The sequence below is a fragment of the Muntiacus reevesi genome, chromosome 18 (assembly GCF_963930625.1).
Source record: "Muntiacus reevesi chromosome 18, mMunRee1.1, whole genome shotgun sequence".
Classification (NCBI taxonomy): Eukaryota; Metazoa; Chordata; class Mammalia; order Artiodactyla; family Cervidae; genus Muntiacus; species Muntiacus reevesi.
In genome coordinates this window covers 60802290-60817789 of record NC_089266.1, presented here as the reverse complement: position 1 = coordinate 60817789, position 15500 = coordinate 60802290, and the positions used below count along the sequence as shown (strand labels likewise).

Below are 15500 nucleotides of genomic sequence, written 5' to 3'. Positions count from 1 at the left end.
CCTAGGTTTATTTTAGGGTCCTATAAACCTAGAACCCACTGTAAACTAAAATCATTAAAATAAAGTATTATTGATATGTGATAAAGAGTGCCTGAATAATGTATTAATTGCTGTCTTATTGTAATTATTAGAGTGATGTTGTCTATTTAAATATACTTAACTTACACTACAGGAGAGGACAAGCACAAGCAAAGTACTTTTAATAATTTGCTACATACTAAACTGAAGGTGTTTGCGTCACTCAAGAGCTTTACTACCATTATCTAGTTACATATTTGAAGGTTGGAGTTTGTCCTTGCTTACTTCATTATGATGCCTTTGCAAAATCACTTTTCCCGTCAGGTACTTCACTATTTCCTAGGATATAAAATCTCTTAGGATTTCACTCTGTTGAAATAGGACTTAAGTTTAGCTTCCTAAACATGGCTGTCTCTGCAGACCATTTAGTATAACTTCCTGCCATTATGAGGGAATGAGCTGTTGTGGCTACGTTATTATTAAAAATTGGATAATTAGTTTAACAAAGGGTTTTACATTTAATTGAAGCTGACTTTCCTACATTACAGAAGAAACTCACAGTTAAAATTTAATACATCAGAGGCAAGCAATTGAGAAAGAAATATGAGTCCCCTGTGCCACTATACCTCTATTTGTAATACTCTATAGGAACAGTTTATTTATTAATACAAACACTTGCCTTTAGAAAATAATTGTGTGCCACTGAGTCATGGGCCAATGCGTGTAAGTTCAGTGTACCAACGAGGGTACGAAGAGGGGTACCAAAGAGTACAAGATTCATTAAGTCTCTTTGTTGCTGGGAAAAGTATTAGAAGTACATATGGGTTTAAAAGGGGGCTAAATTAAGACATTTTTGCATTACTAAATAATCTATGAAGATTGTACTATTTACTTCACAAAAATATACTGCACTGTTATGTATATCAAGAGTTTCTAGGGATACAAATTTATAATAATAATTCTGAAGTTTCTGGTAATGGTAAACAGACTTTACTTTTGGAAAATGTTTTTGATGTACAATGAACGAATCAGTTCAGTCAGTCGTGTCCGACCCTTTGCAACCCCATGAACTGCAGCATGCCAGGCTTCCCTGTCCATCACCAATTCCAGGAGCTTTCTCAAACTCATGCTATACAGAGAACACTTAAATAATAACTATATAGATAAACATTTTTCCAAAATTTTACCTGTTGACCTAGGTAAGTATAGACCAAGAAGTAACAATTTCCACAATTAACAAAGCCTTTTATAAACTCCCTCCTAAATGGCTAATCTCTTACCTTCAAAGAGTAGATACTTTCTTGACTTTTACTCTCACAGATCAGTTTTGTATTTTGTTTTTGAACCAGTCATAACTGGATGTCTATAGCATTCAGTATTTTGTTCAATTACATGCAATCCATCCATGCTGTTGCATGCAGTTTCAGTACATTCATTGTCATTGAAATATCTTAATTTTTTGTGCATATGCATCAATTTATTTATCTATGTTAATGTTAATGAACAATCATATTTGCCACCAATTTGTAGTGAGTATACTATGAAAGGCATATGAATTAAATATATAGAAAGTGAAGAAAATGGTTAGAATTGGAATTAAATCATGCAAGACAAAGTATTTTGATGCTAACTTTCCCTTTCTATGGAAAATCAAATCAGAAATCTCTTACAAGTCCTTAGCTCAAGCTCCTATCTGAATCATAAATTCTGTGGGGTGTTCACATTAAGTGACACCACATTCTATTTATCCTCCACATTCTATTTAGGGCCAGAGATCTCACACATTGTACAAGTCAATCAATTTAAGACACTCTTTATTGAGATTAAAATTCTTCATTTAATATACAACATTTTATTTTCTTCAGTTCACTCATTAGCCTTAGACTTGCTCATAAGGGCTAAATGCAGATGAAATTTGATTTTAGACACATTAGCATTTCATGTTTTTTTTTTTTTTTTCCTTTTTTAAGAGAGCAATGTGCTAACTGTATAATATTTTTACTTCTGAGATTGACACCCATCTTTGTGTCAGGCTTCATTCTGAATCAATCTCACTTCTGCCATGCTGCTATTCAATATAGTATCTAGAAGGTAGAGAAACATTCCAAGAGAAGGAAATGGCAACCCACTCCAGTATTCTTGCCTGGAAAATCCCATGGACGGAGGAGCCTGGTAGGCTACAGTCCATGGGGTAACGAAGAGTCAGACACAACTGAACGACTTCACTTTCACTTTTCACTTTTATGCATTGAAGGAAATGGCAACCTACTCCAGAATTCTTGCCTGGAGAATCCCAGGGACAGAGGAGCCTGGTGGGCTGCCATCTATGGGGTCGCGCAGAGTCAGACATGACTGAAGAGACTTAGCAGCAGCAGCAGATAAATATTTCAAAAGGTAATAACATTAAAAATGATTGAGAAAATATTATAAATACAAGAAACACCCTCTCATTTTTCTATACATCAACACATCCCCCTACCTGTCTCAGAATCCTAGAAAATCTTTTACACTGGAGTCTACTACCTATTCTCCTACTTGGACTTTAATCTAAAATGTTTTCACTCAAAGGTGTCTTACAAAGGCACTTGGATACATTTAGGTACCAAATTATTTTTGGCTTGTTTTATTGTAGCAAACACTCAAGAATGCACTTGATTCTTTTAGGGTCCTTCAAATGAATGCTTATGTCTCTGTCTACTAAATAGACCACTTTCAGCGATTCAATCAGCAGCAAACTAGAGTAGAGCTATGTGAAGTTTTCAAATATCTTCTAGCCAGAGGAGAGTTCTTTAAAAAAAAAAAAAAATCATCTGTATGTCTTTAACTTTCCATTACTTTTAGTATTCACAACCAGTTTATGTACTTAGATATAAGATGTATGTATGTGTGTGTGAGTTTGTGTTCAGTCATGTCTGACTTTTTGTGACCCCCTAGGCTATAGCCTGCCAGTTCCTTTGTCCATGGAATTATCCACGTAGGAATACTGGAGTGAGTTCCCTTTCCCTTCTCGAGGGGATCTTCCTGACTCAGGGATCAAACCTGCACTTCCTGCATCTCCTGCATTGGCAGGTATATTCTATACCATCTGGGAAGCAGATATAAGGTACAAAACATGTGTTTAAGGCACATGCATTTAAAGCTATCAGTAATTTTTTTTTTTTTTGCTTTATTATGAACAAAGTTTCAATAAAATTAACTTCTTTCTTTCTCCTTTTCTCTCTTTCTCATTCTTTCATTTACCCACTTGCTATATATCTCCTGGGTAACAGTCCTTAAAATCAGAATGTTCATAACACCACATTGAAGGAAATAATTTAGAAAACAGATACAACAATGATCTGAAGCAAAGGCTGGTGTGTGAATCAAGCTCAGAGCTTGCAGGAGAGACATAAAATTCCTGGAGGAGGTGACTGGGTTGTAAATTGCAGCCCTCCAACCTGGACACACTGAGTTTCCTTAAATGACACGGTCTTGTCCACCTCATGGTCACTCTAATTGTCCAACCATCTTCACAAAATGCTTTCTCTGCTGACTTGCATCTCTCAGTTACTTCCTACTTATCTCTTAGATACCAGACTAGTTGTGTTCGTTTTCAGGGAGCAATTTTTAACTTTCTTCACAATATTTGAGCAATGTGCTTTGGGTTTATGTTGTCCAGTCTTTACATTATTGTGCAAATATAGTTAATTATAAATAGTGTCAATAATTATCTAATTAACACCTATCACTTCCATTAGAAAAGATTAATTTGTGTAAAAACTGCTAGATTTACCATTAAATTCAGAGGAAGCAAAAACTTGGCAAACTAATAGTTCAGAACTTTTCCACAAATAGGGAACCTTAAATATAAGTTCAAGACATAAAATGGAAGTATGGAGTATATAGGAAACAACACATTTTGGAATGATTTGAATATACTTATTGATCAAATCAAAGGAATCAAAACAATTTTGACTTAAATCGTAGGGTAAGAGTAGGAGAAAAACATATACCTACAGCTTTACAATGGAACCACTTTCCATTTTTAGGCTTCTTCAGAGCCTCTTTCACACGCTTGTTTCTTAAGCTATAAATCAGGGTGTTTAACATGGGAATCACAAGGGTATAAAACAAGGAGGTCATTTTGTCTTCGTCTAGAGAGTAGGATGAACTTGGCCAGAAATACATGGAGAGCAGAGTTCCCTGGAAAATTGCCACAGCAGTTAGGTGGGAGGTGCAAATGGAGAAAGTCTTGAACCTCCCTTCAGCAGAGTGGATCTTTATCGCTGCTAGGATGGTGTAACAGTAAGACACAAAAAGACTTGAAAGCATAATCAGTTCAATGAAGCCCAAAATGATAAATATCACTAACTCATTGGCCTGTACATGTGAGCAAAATAGCGAAAGTAGAGGAGGGACATGACAGAATAAATGATTAATCTCATTTGACTCACAGAAAAACAGGCAGAATATTAATATTGCATTAATTAAAGCATCCACAATGCTGATCATGTAAATCTCAACCATGAGCAGGGAGCACACCCTGCTGGACATGCGACCACATAGAGCAAGGGGCTGTGGTGGCCTTGTACCGGTCATAGGCCATCACTGCCAGCAGGAGACACTCACAATCTACGAAGGTTCAGAAGATCAATGACTGCAGCACACAGTCATAAAAGGGGATTGATTTACTCTTGGCAAGGAGGTCTATCAACATATTGGTCCAGTTGCTGTGGGTTAGCAGAGGTCACTGAAGGAGAGGTGACCAAGGAAAAAGTACGTTGACATGTGAAGCTGGGAGTGCATTTTTATTAAAATGATCATCCCAAGATTTGCAGCAAGAATAATGAGATAAACAACCAGAAACATGGTAAACATCACTTTGATTCTAGGGTCGCTATTAATTCCTAAGAGAATGAATTCATTCAAGGAAGAGCAATTTTCTCCATCCATTCTTCTTTATTCTTCTAAAATGCTCCAGAAATCATAAGGGAAAAAAAAAGAGTGAGATCAAAGGTTTAACTCTTTTTGACATTTGGAAAAATATAATCTGTAAATAATAAAATATTTGTTACAGTGTATTATATGTCTTATAGCCTTTATCCTCATAACGTAGCTTAGAGATGTCTCATTTTATGTTGCTGACAAAAGTTGAAGTGTCTAGGATAGGATTTGACAGGTTGATCCTCAATTTGGATGTCATCTGTGAGGTATTGGAATTGTGTGAAACTTCACTGCTTTATCTCAGGAATCAATTATGAGATTAGAGATCACTACAGGTTAATATGATATGAAAGCAACACCCAAATTAAAGAGACAAAACTGGAATATACAACCTTGTATGTATAAAATAAATACCCAATTGAGCATAAAAGTGGTTATACTTCTTGAGTTATTTAATAATTATATACCAGAAACGAACACAACTTTGTAAAGCAATTATCTTCCAATGAAAAATAAAACTTAAAAAGGAATCATAATTTGCTTAATATTGTATATTAAACTCACACAATGAGCATATCTTGGAATTTAAAATGAACAATATGATATTACTATTCTCAGTCTAAATTAGTGTTCATATTTTTGAGACATTAGGTATTTCATAAGTTTTTATCTAGATATATTCCACATTATTGTTACTTGCATGCAGGAGTGGTGAGGGGTCAAAAGATATGTCTCTTGATCAGCCAAGCAAATTCTAACAAGTGGGATCAACACAGCCTTTTAGATTTTAGCCTCATTTATTCCAGGTGGCTGCTAGGGTAGGTGGTGCCTGAGACGGGTTCCATACCTGGGTTGCGAAGATCCCCTATAGGAGGGAATGACCACTGGAACCACTCCAGAGTTGTTGCTTGAGAATCCCATGGACAGAGGAGCCTGGCGGGCTACAGTCCACAGGGTCACAAAGAGTTGTGACCTTGAAGCAACTTAGCATGAACACACATCCATTAAAAATAGAGATGGAAAAAGGAGCAATAAACCTATCTTTGATAAATTGCCTTCTATTTATGTGTACATGTGTGTGTATGTATTTTCGTTTCCCTGTTAATATATGAAAACTGGAATATGAATGATAGCTTCATTTTGCTTTAAACAAGTAAATATATTATGTGGTTTATACCAGGCTGAATTTATACAAATTTGTATTTGTATTGCGATATATCAGTGGTGACTGGTGAAATATTCAAAAAAGTCTTAAGTATACATATACCATTTCATAGTGGTTAAAATATGAAATATGAAATAAAAACATGACTATCTCCTTAATTTTGATTATTAACTAAATTAATATAACTTTTACTTATCTAATAAAATGAATCATTTTCTCTTGCTTTAAAAGAAACATCATTTTTTTGCAAAGAGATTTCAGACTATGACTAAAGAAAATAGCAAAAAAAAAATCTATCTACAAGTTTCTAAATAATTTATGCCTTATTTTTTCAAATATAAAGTATTTTATTTTTCACTCTTATATTTTGTTACTTAGAAACCTACCTGTGATCAGCAAGTCTTTTGGTGCTTGCTTCTGGTAACTGAACAACATACGCAAATCACATTTAATTTTTCATAGTGACATTTGGGAGTAAATCTCTAAAGCATTTACCCTCATGCTTTTGTATTATGCAAACATAAGATATTAAATTTTTAGTTCTGTATTTTCCCCTGTGATTGATGAAACCACTTCAGCGATGGCCAAACTTTAGTTCTTTGAACTTGCTTTAAGTTGATCAATATTAGAAAGGTAAAATTATTTTAATATTATGATTGTTTGTTACTCTAAGTCTGCACCATCTTCCACTCAAATTAGACATCTAATGAAAGTGAAACAAACTTTCTATTTAATTATTTTATGTTATCACTCATCCTGTTAAATTCTTAAATTAATACATTAATTAAAATAATAATTATTATTTTATAATACTTATTATTGCTTATTCTTAATCATTTTTAATTTTGTGTGTTTATTTCAGTGTCAAACCAAAAACTAATTTACAAGACCTATGTCAAGTTTACCTCCTGTATTTTGTTTAGAAGTTTTATGGTTTCCATTCTTATGTTCAAGTCTTTAACTCATTTTAAGTTGACTTTTGTGTATGGAATAAGGAGTACAGGTGGCACTAGTGGTAAAGAACCTGCTTGCCAATTTCGGAGACATAAGAGATCCTCCGTTGGATCCCCAGGTAGGGAAGTTCCCCTGAGAAAGAAATGACAGTCCCCTCCAGTATTATTGCCTGGAGAATTCCATGGATGGAGGAGCCTGTCAGGTTACAGCCCATGGTGTTGCATGACTGAGCAATGCAACACAGTTTCATTACTTTGCCTGCAGCTATCTAGTAGTCCCAGCACCATTTATTAAAGAACACATTTGAATCAGTTCTAATGAGATGGATGAAAATAGAGCCCATTATACAGAGTGAAGTAAGCCAGAAAGAAACACCAATACAGTATACTAACACATATATATGGAATTTTAAAAGATGGTAAGGATAACCCTATATGCAGGACAGAAAAAGAGACACAGATGTATAGAACAGACTTTTGGACTCTGTGGGAGGAGGCGAGGGTGGGCTGATCTGAGAGAATAACATTGAAACACGCATATTATCAAGTGTGAAACAGATCGCCAGCCCAGGTTGGATACATGAGACAAGTGCTCAGCGCTGGTGCACTGTGAAGACCCAGAGGAATGGAATGGGGAAGGAGGTGGGAGGGGGGATCAGGATGGAGAACACATGTAAATCCATGGCTGATTCATGTCAATGTATGGCAAAAACCACTACAATATTGTAAAGTAATTAGCCTTCAACTAATGAAAATAAACGAAAAAAATAAAAATAAAAAAGACTATCTTCCCCATTGTATATTATTGGATCCATAATTGTACATTTACCAACCATGTATAAGGTGGCTTATTTTTTCCATTGATCTATGTGTCTGTTTTATTCCAATACCATACTCTTTTGATTACTATGTCTTCATAATATAGTTTGAAATCAGTAAATGTGATGCCTCTAGGTTTGTTTTGCTTTCTCAAGACTGCTTGCCTATTAAGCATCCTTTTTGATTCCATGTCTCTAGAGGTTTTTTTTTTTCCCTTGTGAAATATTGAATATGTAGCTTGTTTTGAGTGATACACATATTCTAGCAATAATAATTATTCTGATGCATAACAATGAAATACCTTTCCATTTATTTGTGTCTTCTTCAGTTTCTTTCAGCAGTACAATGTTTCTGTACTGCATCAATACAATTTCAGTGTATAGTTCGTTCACCTCTTGGTTGTTTATTTTAATTATTTTTATGATTTTTTTTTTTTTGCTTAATTTCTCTTTCCAATAAATAATTGTTAAGTGTATAGAAATGCAACTGCTTTTGTATTTATTTTATACCTGAAATTTACTGAATTTATTTATTGATTTTGTTACACTTTTGCCACCTCATGTGAAGATTTGACTCATTGGAAAAGACCCTGATGCTGGGTGGGATTGGGGGCAAGAGGCGAAGGGGACGACAGAGGATGAGTTGGCTGAAAGGCATCACCGACTTGACAGACATGAGTTTGAGTAATCTCCAGGAGTTGGTGACGGACAGGGAGGCCTGGCGTGCTGTGATTCATGCATGGGTCACAAAGAGTCACACAGGACTGAGAGACTGAACTGAACTGATGGTGAAAATTTTAATATTTTCTATAAGCTATATGATGCTACCTGCAGAGACTATTTCACTTATTTTTCCACCTGAATGCCTTTTATTTCTTTTCTTTCCTATTTCTTCTGGTTAGGACTTTCAAGAAAACGTTAAATGTAATTTACAAAGAGTTCTTGTCTGCTCCTCATCTTTGAAGGAAATATTTTACCTTTTCACTGTTTAATGTGATGTAAGCTGAGTTTGTCATATATGTCCTTTATTTTTACTGAGATATGTTCCCTCTCTAACTGGTTTGCTGATAATTTTATCATGATTTTTTTTAATTTTGTCATTTGTTTTCTATATTTATTGAGATGATTATATTACTTTTTCTTGTGTTTGTTAATGTGGTATATCACATTAATTGACTTGCACACTTTAAACTGTCCTTGCATGCTTGGAATAAATAACACTAGATCATAGTGTATGATCTTTATAATAGAGTTTTCAACTTATATATATATGTATATTTTGTTAGAGATTTTTTCATTCATGTTCATCAGGAATATTGACCCTTAATTTTCATTCCTTGTTGTGTTTTGTCTGGTATTGAGCCAAGGTAATGCTGGGCTCATAAAATGAGTTTGGAGGTACTACCTATGCTTCTATTTTTTTTTTTTTTTTTAGAAAAGTTTAAAAAGTATTAATTCTTTAAATGTTAGAGTTCACCAATGAAGCCATATGGTCCTGAACTTATCTTTTGGGGAAGCTTTGGATAGCTGATTAGATCTTCTTACTAGTAATTGGTCTATTCAGATTTTCTATTTTTTCATCATTCTGGGTTTGTAGATTGTTATGCTCTAGGAATTTAACAATTTCTTCTAAGTCATTTGATTTTTTCAGGGGGAGGGGATGTATATTGTTCATAGTAGCTTCTTATGATCCTTCATTTTTGTGTAGTATCAAGGGTCATATCCCTAATGCCATTTATAGTATTAGTTATTTGAGACTTCTCCATTATTCTTGGTAAATTTAGCTATTTTTCCCCCTCCATTTTGTTAATAACAGAAGAACTGTACAAAAAAGATCTTCATGATCCAGTTAATTATGAAGGTGTGATCACTTACCTAGAGCCAGACATCCTGGAATGTGAAGTCAAGTGGGCCTTAGGAAGCATCACTACAAACAAAGCCAGTGGAGGTGATGGAATTCCAGTTGAATTATTTCAAATGCTAAAAGATGATGCTGTGAAACTGTTGCACTCAATAAGCCAGCAAATTTGGAAAACTCAGCAGTGGACCAAAAGACTGGAAAAGGATGCCAAAGACTGCTCAAACTACCGTACAATTGCACTCATCTCACACGCTAGTAAAGTAATGCTCAAAATTCTCCAAGCCAGACTTCAGCAATATGTGAACCGTGAACTTCCAGATGTTCAAACTGGTTTCAGAAAAGGCAGAGGACCCAGAGATCAAATTGCCAAAATCCAATGGATCATTGAAGAAGCAAGAGAGTTCCAGAAAAAAACTCTATTTCTGCTTTATTGACTATGCCAAAGCATTTGACTGTGTTGATCACAATAAACTGTGGAAAATTCTAAAAGTGATGGGAATACCAGACCACCTGACCTTCCTCCTGAGAAATCTGTATGCAGGTCAGGAAACAACAGTTAAAACTGGACATGGAACAACAGACTAGTTCCAAATAGGAAAAGGAGTACATCAAGGCTGTATATTGTAACCCTGTATATTTAACTTATACGCAGAGTACATCATGAGAAATGCTGAGCTGGATGAAACACAAGCTGGAATCAAGATTGCCAGGAGAAATATCAATAACCTCAGATATGCAGATGGCACCACCCTTATGGCAGAATGTGAAGAACTAAAGCACCTCTTGATGAAAGGGAAAGGAAAGAGTGAAAAATTTGGCTTAAAGCTCAACATTCAGAAAACTAAATCATGGCATCTGATCCCATCACTTCATGGAAAATAGATGGGGAAACAGTGGAAACAGTGGCTGACTTTAATTTTGGGGGCTCCAAAATCACTGCAGATAGTGATTGAAGCCATGAAATTAAAAGAGGCTTACTCCTTGGAAGGAAAGTTATAATCAACCAAGATAGCATGTTAAAAAGCAGAGACACTACTTTGCCAAAAAAGGTCTGTCTAGTCAAGGGTATGGTTTTTCCAGTAGTCATGTATGGATGTGAGAGTTGGACTATAAAGAAAGCTGAGCACAGAAGAATTGATGCTTTTGAACTGTGGTGTTGAAGACCCTTAAGAGTCCCTTGGACTGCAAGGAGATCCAACCAGTCCATCCTAAAGGAGACCAGTTCTGGCTGTTCATCAGAAGGACTGATGCTGAAGCTGAAACTCCAATACTTTGGCCACCTGATGTGAAGAGCTGACTCATTTGAAAATACCCTGATGCTGGGAAAGATTGAGGGCAGGAGAACGGGAAAACAGAGGATGAGATGGTTGGATGGCATCACCGACTGGATGGACATGGGTTTGGGTGGACTCCAGGAGTTGATGATGGACAGGGAGCCCTGGCGTGCTGCAACTCATGGGATCACAAAGAGTCGTATACGACTGAGCGACTGAACTGAACAGAACTGAAGTGAAAAGTACAGCTTTTATGGTGATTGCCTTTTTCTATTTCATATGTTTTAACTCTGATCTTTCTTATTTCTTTTCTGTTACTAACTTTGGGCAGCATGTTTTGCTTTCCTAATTCTTTGGGGGTATAAAAGTAGCTCTAGTGTTTTGTTTGTTTGTTTGTTTGTTTGTTTTTTGGTTTTTTTTTTTTTCCCTTAATGTAAGAATTTTTTCCACACAAATTTTCCTCTTAAAACTGTTGTTGTAGCTTGTTATTGTCCTCTAATTTTTGGCATGACATTTTTCTATTTCCATTTGTCTCTATATATTTTTTAAAATTATTTTTTATTTCTTCTCTGAACTCCTGGTTGTTCAGGGATATGTTTAATCTCCAAACATTTGCAAATTTTTTAACTTATTTCTCTAATTGAATTATAGTTTTATACTGTTGTGGCTGGAATAATGTTTGATATGGTTTCAATTTCCTGTGACATTCTTGAATGAAAGTCTTATTGTCTGTCAGAGTAAGATGATCTGGAGACGTGTTGACCCTTAAAGTGTTGGTCACTCAGTCATGTCAGACTCTTTGTGACCTCATGGACTGTAACCCAGAAGGATCCTCTCTCCACAGAATTCTCCAACAAGACTACTGAAGTGGATAGTCATTCCCTTTTCCAGGGGATATTCCTGATCCAGGGATTGAACCCAAGTCTCCCATATTCCAGGCAGATTCTCTATCATATCCCTAGGATAGTCATAAAAGCTGAGGTACATCTATGTACAAATTCCTTCCAGGGAGATACTGGTAAATTGGGATGAGAGGTCCACAGACGATTGAATACGTCTATTTTAATTTTATAATCCCACTTATGGGGGTTAAAATATTCTTGCCTTTATTTCACACCTGCTAGATCTCATAATAACAGCCAGTATGTAGATCAAATATATCTTTAGATGCTCTGATACAGGGCCGTCATAAGGAGAGAGATTACCTAACCAGATTACACATGTATATTCTCTAAATTAGCAAAAATCCACCAACACTCCATTTTTCTTGGACAATATATCTCAAAAAATTATTTCTACAATGTTTCTGCTCATAAATAACAATTCTAAAATATTGTGTGTAAATTGAAGAAACATAGTACAGGTGGAAATCCTGCAGTATTTTAATTCTGTGGAAAACGTCAGTTTCTCACAAATGCCCCTTGTGGAAGCCAGAGAATCTGCTTGGGCTTTAATTTCATTCTGAAACGTTTTTGCACAAAGACACTTTACAATGATAGCTAAGAAAATCTAAGAAAGAGTGGTGTTTAACTGTAATAAACAATAAAACAGTGTAAACAGTGTAAACAATAAAACAGTGTAAAGCAATAAAAACAGTGCAACAACTGTAATAAATAAGTACATGAATTTTACATGCTTCTTCAAAAAATATGTGCTGTTTAGACATGCTGATTCAGTGCTTTAGCATCAGATTCTAGAGCAGAAACCAACAAAATATATACATATTAAGAACATATACAGATGAATGCTCTTTGCTTCTAGTGTGATATGTATTTTCTTTGTAGATCAGCACCCTAGTATTCCAACAATTTTATATTCTTTCTTAAAATTTATTATATACATACACACACACACACATATATATATGCTGCCCATATATTCAAGCCACATACAATATCTTTAGTTAATTTTGATTTTGTTAATTATTGATGTCTAATAAACACTCACAAATGTTATCCACTCTTTATTCCTTCCTTTTTCTTTACTTCTTCCTCTCTCTCTCTCTCTTTCTCCATTTGTTTCCCAAACATTAGTTACGTTCTTTGGATAATACAGATGGAATGCAGAATCCTTGGGCAAAGATTGCTCACAATCTCACAATGTAGGCCATGACTTCACAAGCAAGATGATATTACATAGAATGACTAAAGAAAATTGTTGTCTGTGAACTATGAAAAGGAGCATTTAATCAGAGACTAGAAGTGGAGGAGCTGATAGCTAATTATTAAAGAAAACTATGTAATTTACCAAGGCACTTTAAATTGCTTTCAATTTTGAATTTCTTAATTCTAAAAAGGTGTGTGTATGTGTGTGTCTGTATATTCAGTCGCATCTGACTCTTTGTGACCCCAGGGACCACAGCCTACCAGGCTCCTCTGTACATGAAATTTTCCAAACAAGTATACTGGAGCAAGTTGCCATTATCTACTCCAGCAGATCTACCTGACCCAAGGACTGAATCCGAGTCTCCTGCACCTCTTACATTGGCAGGCAGATTCTTTACTACTAAGCCACTGGCAATTCCCTAAAAAGGTATACAGCTGCTCTACTCATGACCTCTGTAAGTATCAAATCATCTTCCTAGAATCTTTTCCTTTTCCAAATTATTTTTGAATCTGACAATTAATATCTCCATTCAAGACAACCTTTCTTCTGCACACTGTGTTTTGACATTTGTTCCTAAATTTTTCACTCTAAGTTTTTACTTTTTTTTTTTTAATTCATGAAAATCTTAAACTTTACTATGAATTGTATGTGTGGTTAGTTAATAAATGTTTCTTTATTCATCTAGATTATAAGGTCCGTTTTTATACAAACTAATGGACTTTTTAAGAAATGTAAAGCACTTAGAGGCAGGCAAAGAAACAGTAAATAGTTAATAAATATTAACATAATTGAAATAATAATGCTTGAATGAATGGATACACACAAATATGACAGAATTTAAAGAGCCAGGAAGTTTTGCACAGAAAGAATTTCAGAGATAAGGTCAAGACATATAATAAAGCATGGCAAGTTTTGAAAACTGCAACAATTTCCTATGGCTGAACTTTAGTATAGATACTAATTTATTAAATAATTTGATAAAATTATATTTTTCACATATCATACCATATAATTTTGCAAAAATAATAACTACTATATGTATATGCAAATGTATGATATAAATATTTGAAACCATCTTTTATTTTTTAGCTTTTCTAGGGCATTTTTCACATCCTTGTTCCGTAGGCTATAAATCAGAGGGTTTAACATGGGAATCATAAGGGTGTAAAACAATGATATCATTTTGTCTTGCTCTAAAGAGTAGATTGAACTTGGTCTGAAGTACATAAAAAGAAGAGTTCCCTGGAAAATTGCCACAGCAGTTAGGTGGGAGGTGCAGGTGGAGAAAGCTTTGAACCTCCCCTCAGCAGAATGAATCTTTGAGACTGCTAGGATGATATAACAGTAAGAGACAAGAACTCCTGAAATCGAGCTCAATTCAATAACTCCAAAAACAATAAATACTGTCAATTCATTGACCTGTGTATCAGAGCAAGAAAGAAGGTAGAGTGGAGGTAAGTCACAGAAGAAGTGATTAATCTCATTTGACCCACAGAAACATAAGCTGAATGCTAATGACGTGTGTATCAGAGCATCTATTATCCCCACCAGGTAAACCCCAGCCATGAGCAGGGAGCACACCCTGCTGGACATGCTGACTGCATAGAGCAAGGGGCTGTTGATGGCCTTGTACCGGTCATAGGCCATCACTGCCAGCAGGAGACACTCAGAATCTGCAAAGGTACAGGCAATTAAGAATTGTAGGGCACAGCCATAGAAGGGGATTGGTTTGTTCTTGGCTAAAAGGTCAACCAGCATCTTGGGTCCGACTGCTGTCGAATAGCAGAGGTCACAGAAGGAGAGGTGGCTGAGGAAAAGATACATTGGTGTTTGCAGCTGGGGATCCATTCTAATCAAAATTATCATTCCAAGATTTCCCAGAAGATTAATAAGATAAACAAGTAGTAACATGGCAAATAAGGTCACTTTACCTCCCAGATTACTGGTAATCCCCAAGAAAATGAATTCAGTCACAGAGGAGCAATTTTCTTTTTCCATTCTTTAATTTTTCTCATCTAAATTTTTGACAAGTGATCAGGAAAACTATAGATGAGCATATGGACATCTGCAAAATATCTGTAAAGAAGAACACAGTCTCTTTGTGTAAATGTCATTTTATACTCAGAAAATTACCCAATCATGTAACTACTTCTTGAAGGAACATTATTACCTACCTGGAAAAATAAAAACAAACAAACAAACTGTAATACACATTGAAAAAGTTGTATCTAAATCTGCATGTCGTCATGATGTATATAAAATTTTATGAGCTTTTCATTTTCCTAGATTTTTGCTTTCTTATCTATGGACATATAATTGGATTAATGTTTCATTCTATGTTCAAAATACCATAGAAGAGACACCAATGTTTGAGAGACCTGG

The 15500-nt window shown here is 35.2% G+C and overlaps 1 protein-coding gene across 1 annotated transcript; it reads right to left on the bottom strand.

The window, feature by feature from the left end:
* Positions 1–14150: 14150 nt before the first annotated feature.
* On the bottom strand, positions 14151–15116 carry LOC136150208 (olfactory receptor 5W2-like). The gene has a single exon (XM_065910944.1). The coding sequence runs from the start codon at positions 15114–15116 to the stop codon at positions 14151–14153; it is 966 nt and encodes a 321-aa protein (XP_065767016.1).
* Positions 15117–15500: the final 384 nt, after the last annotated feature.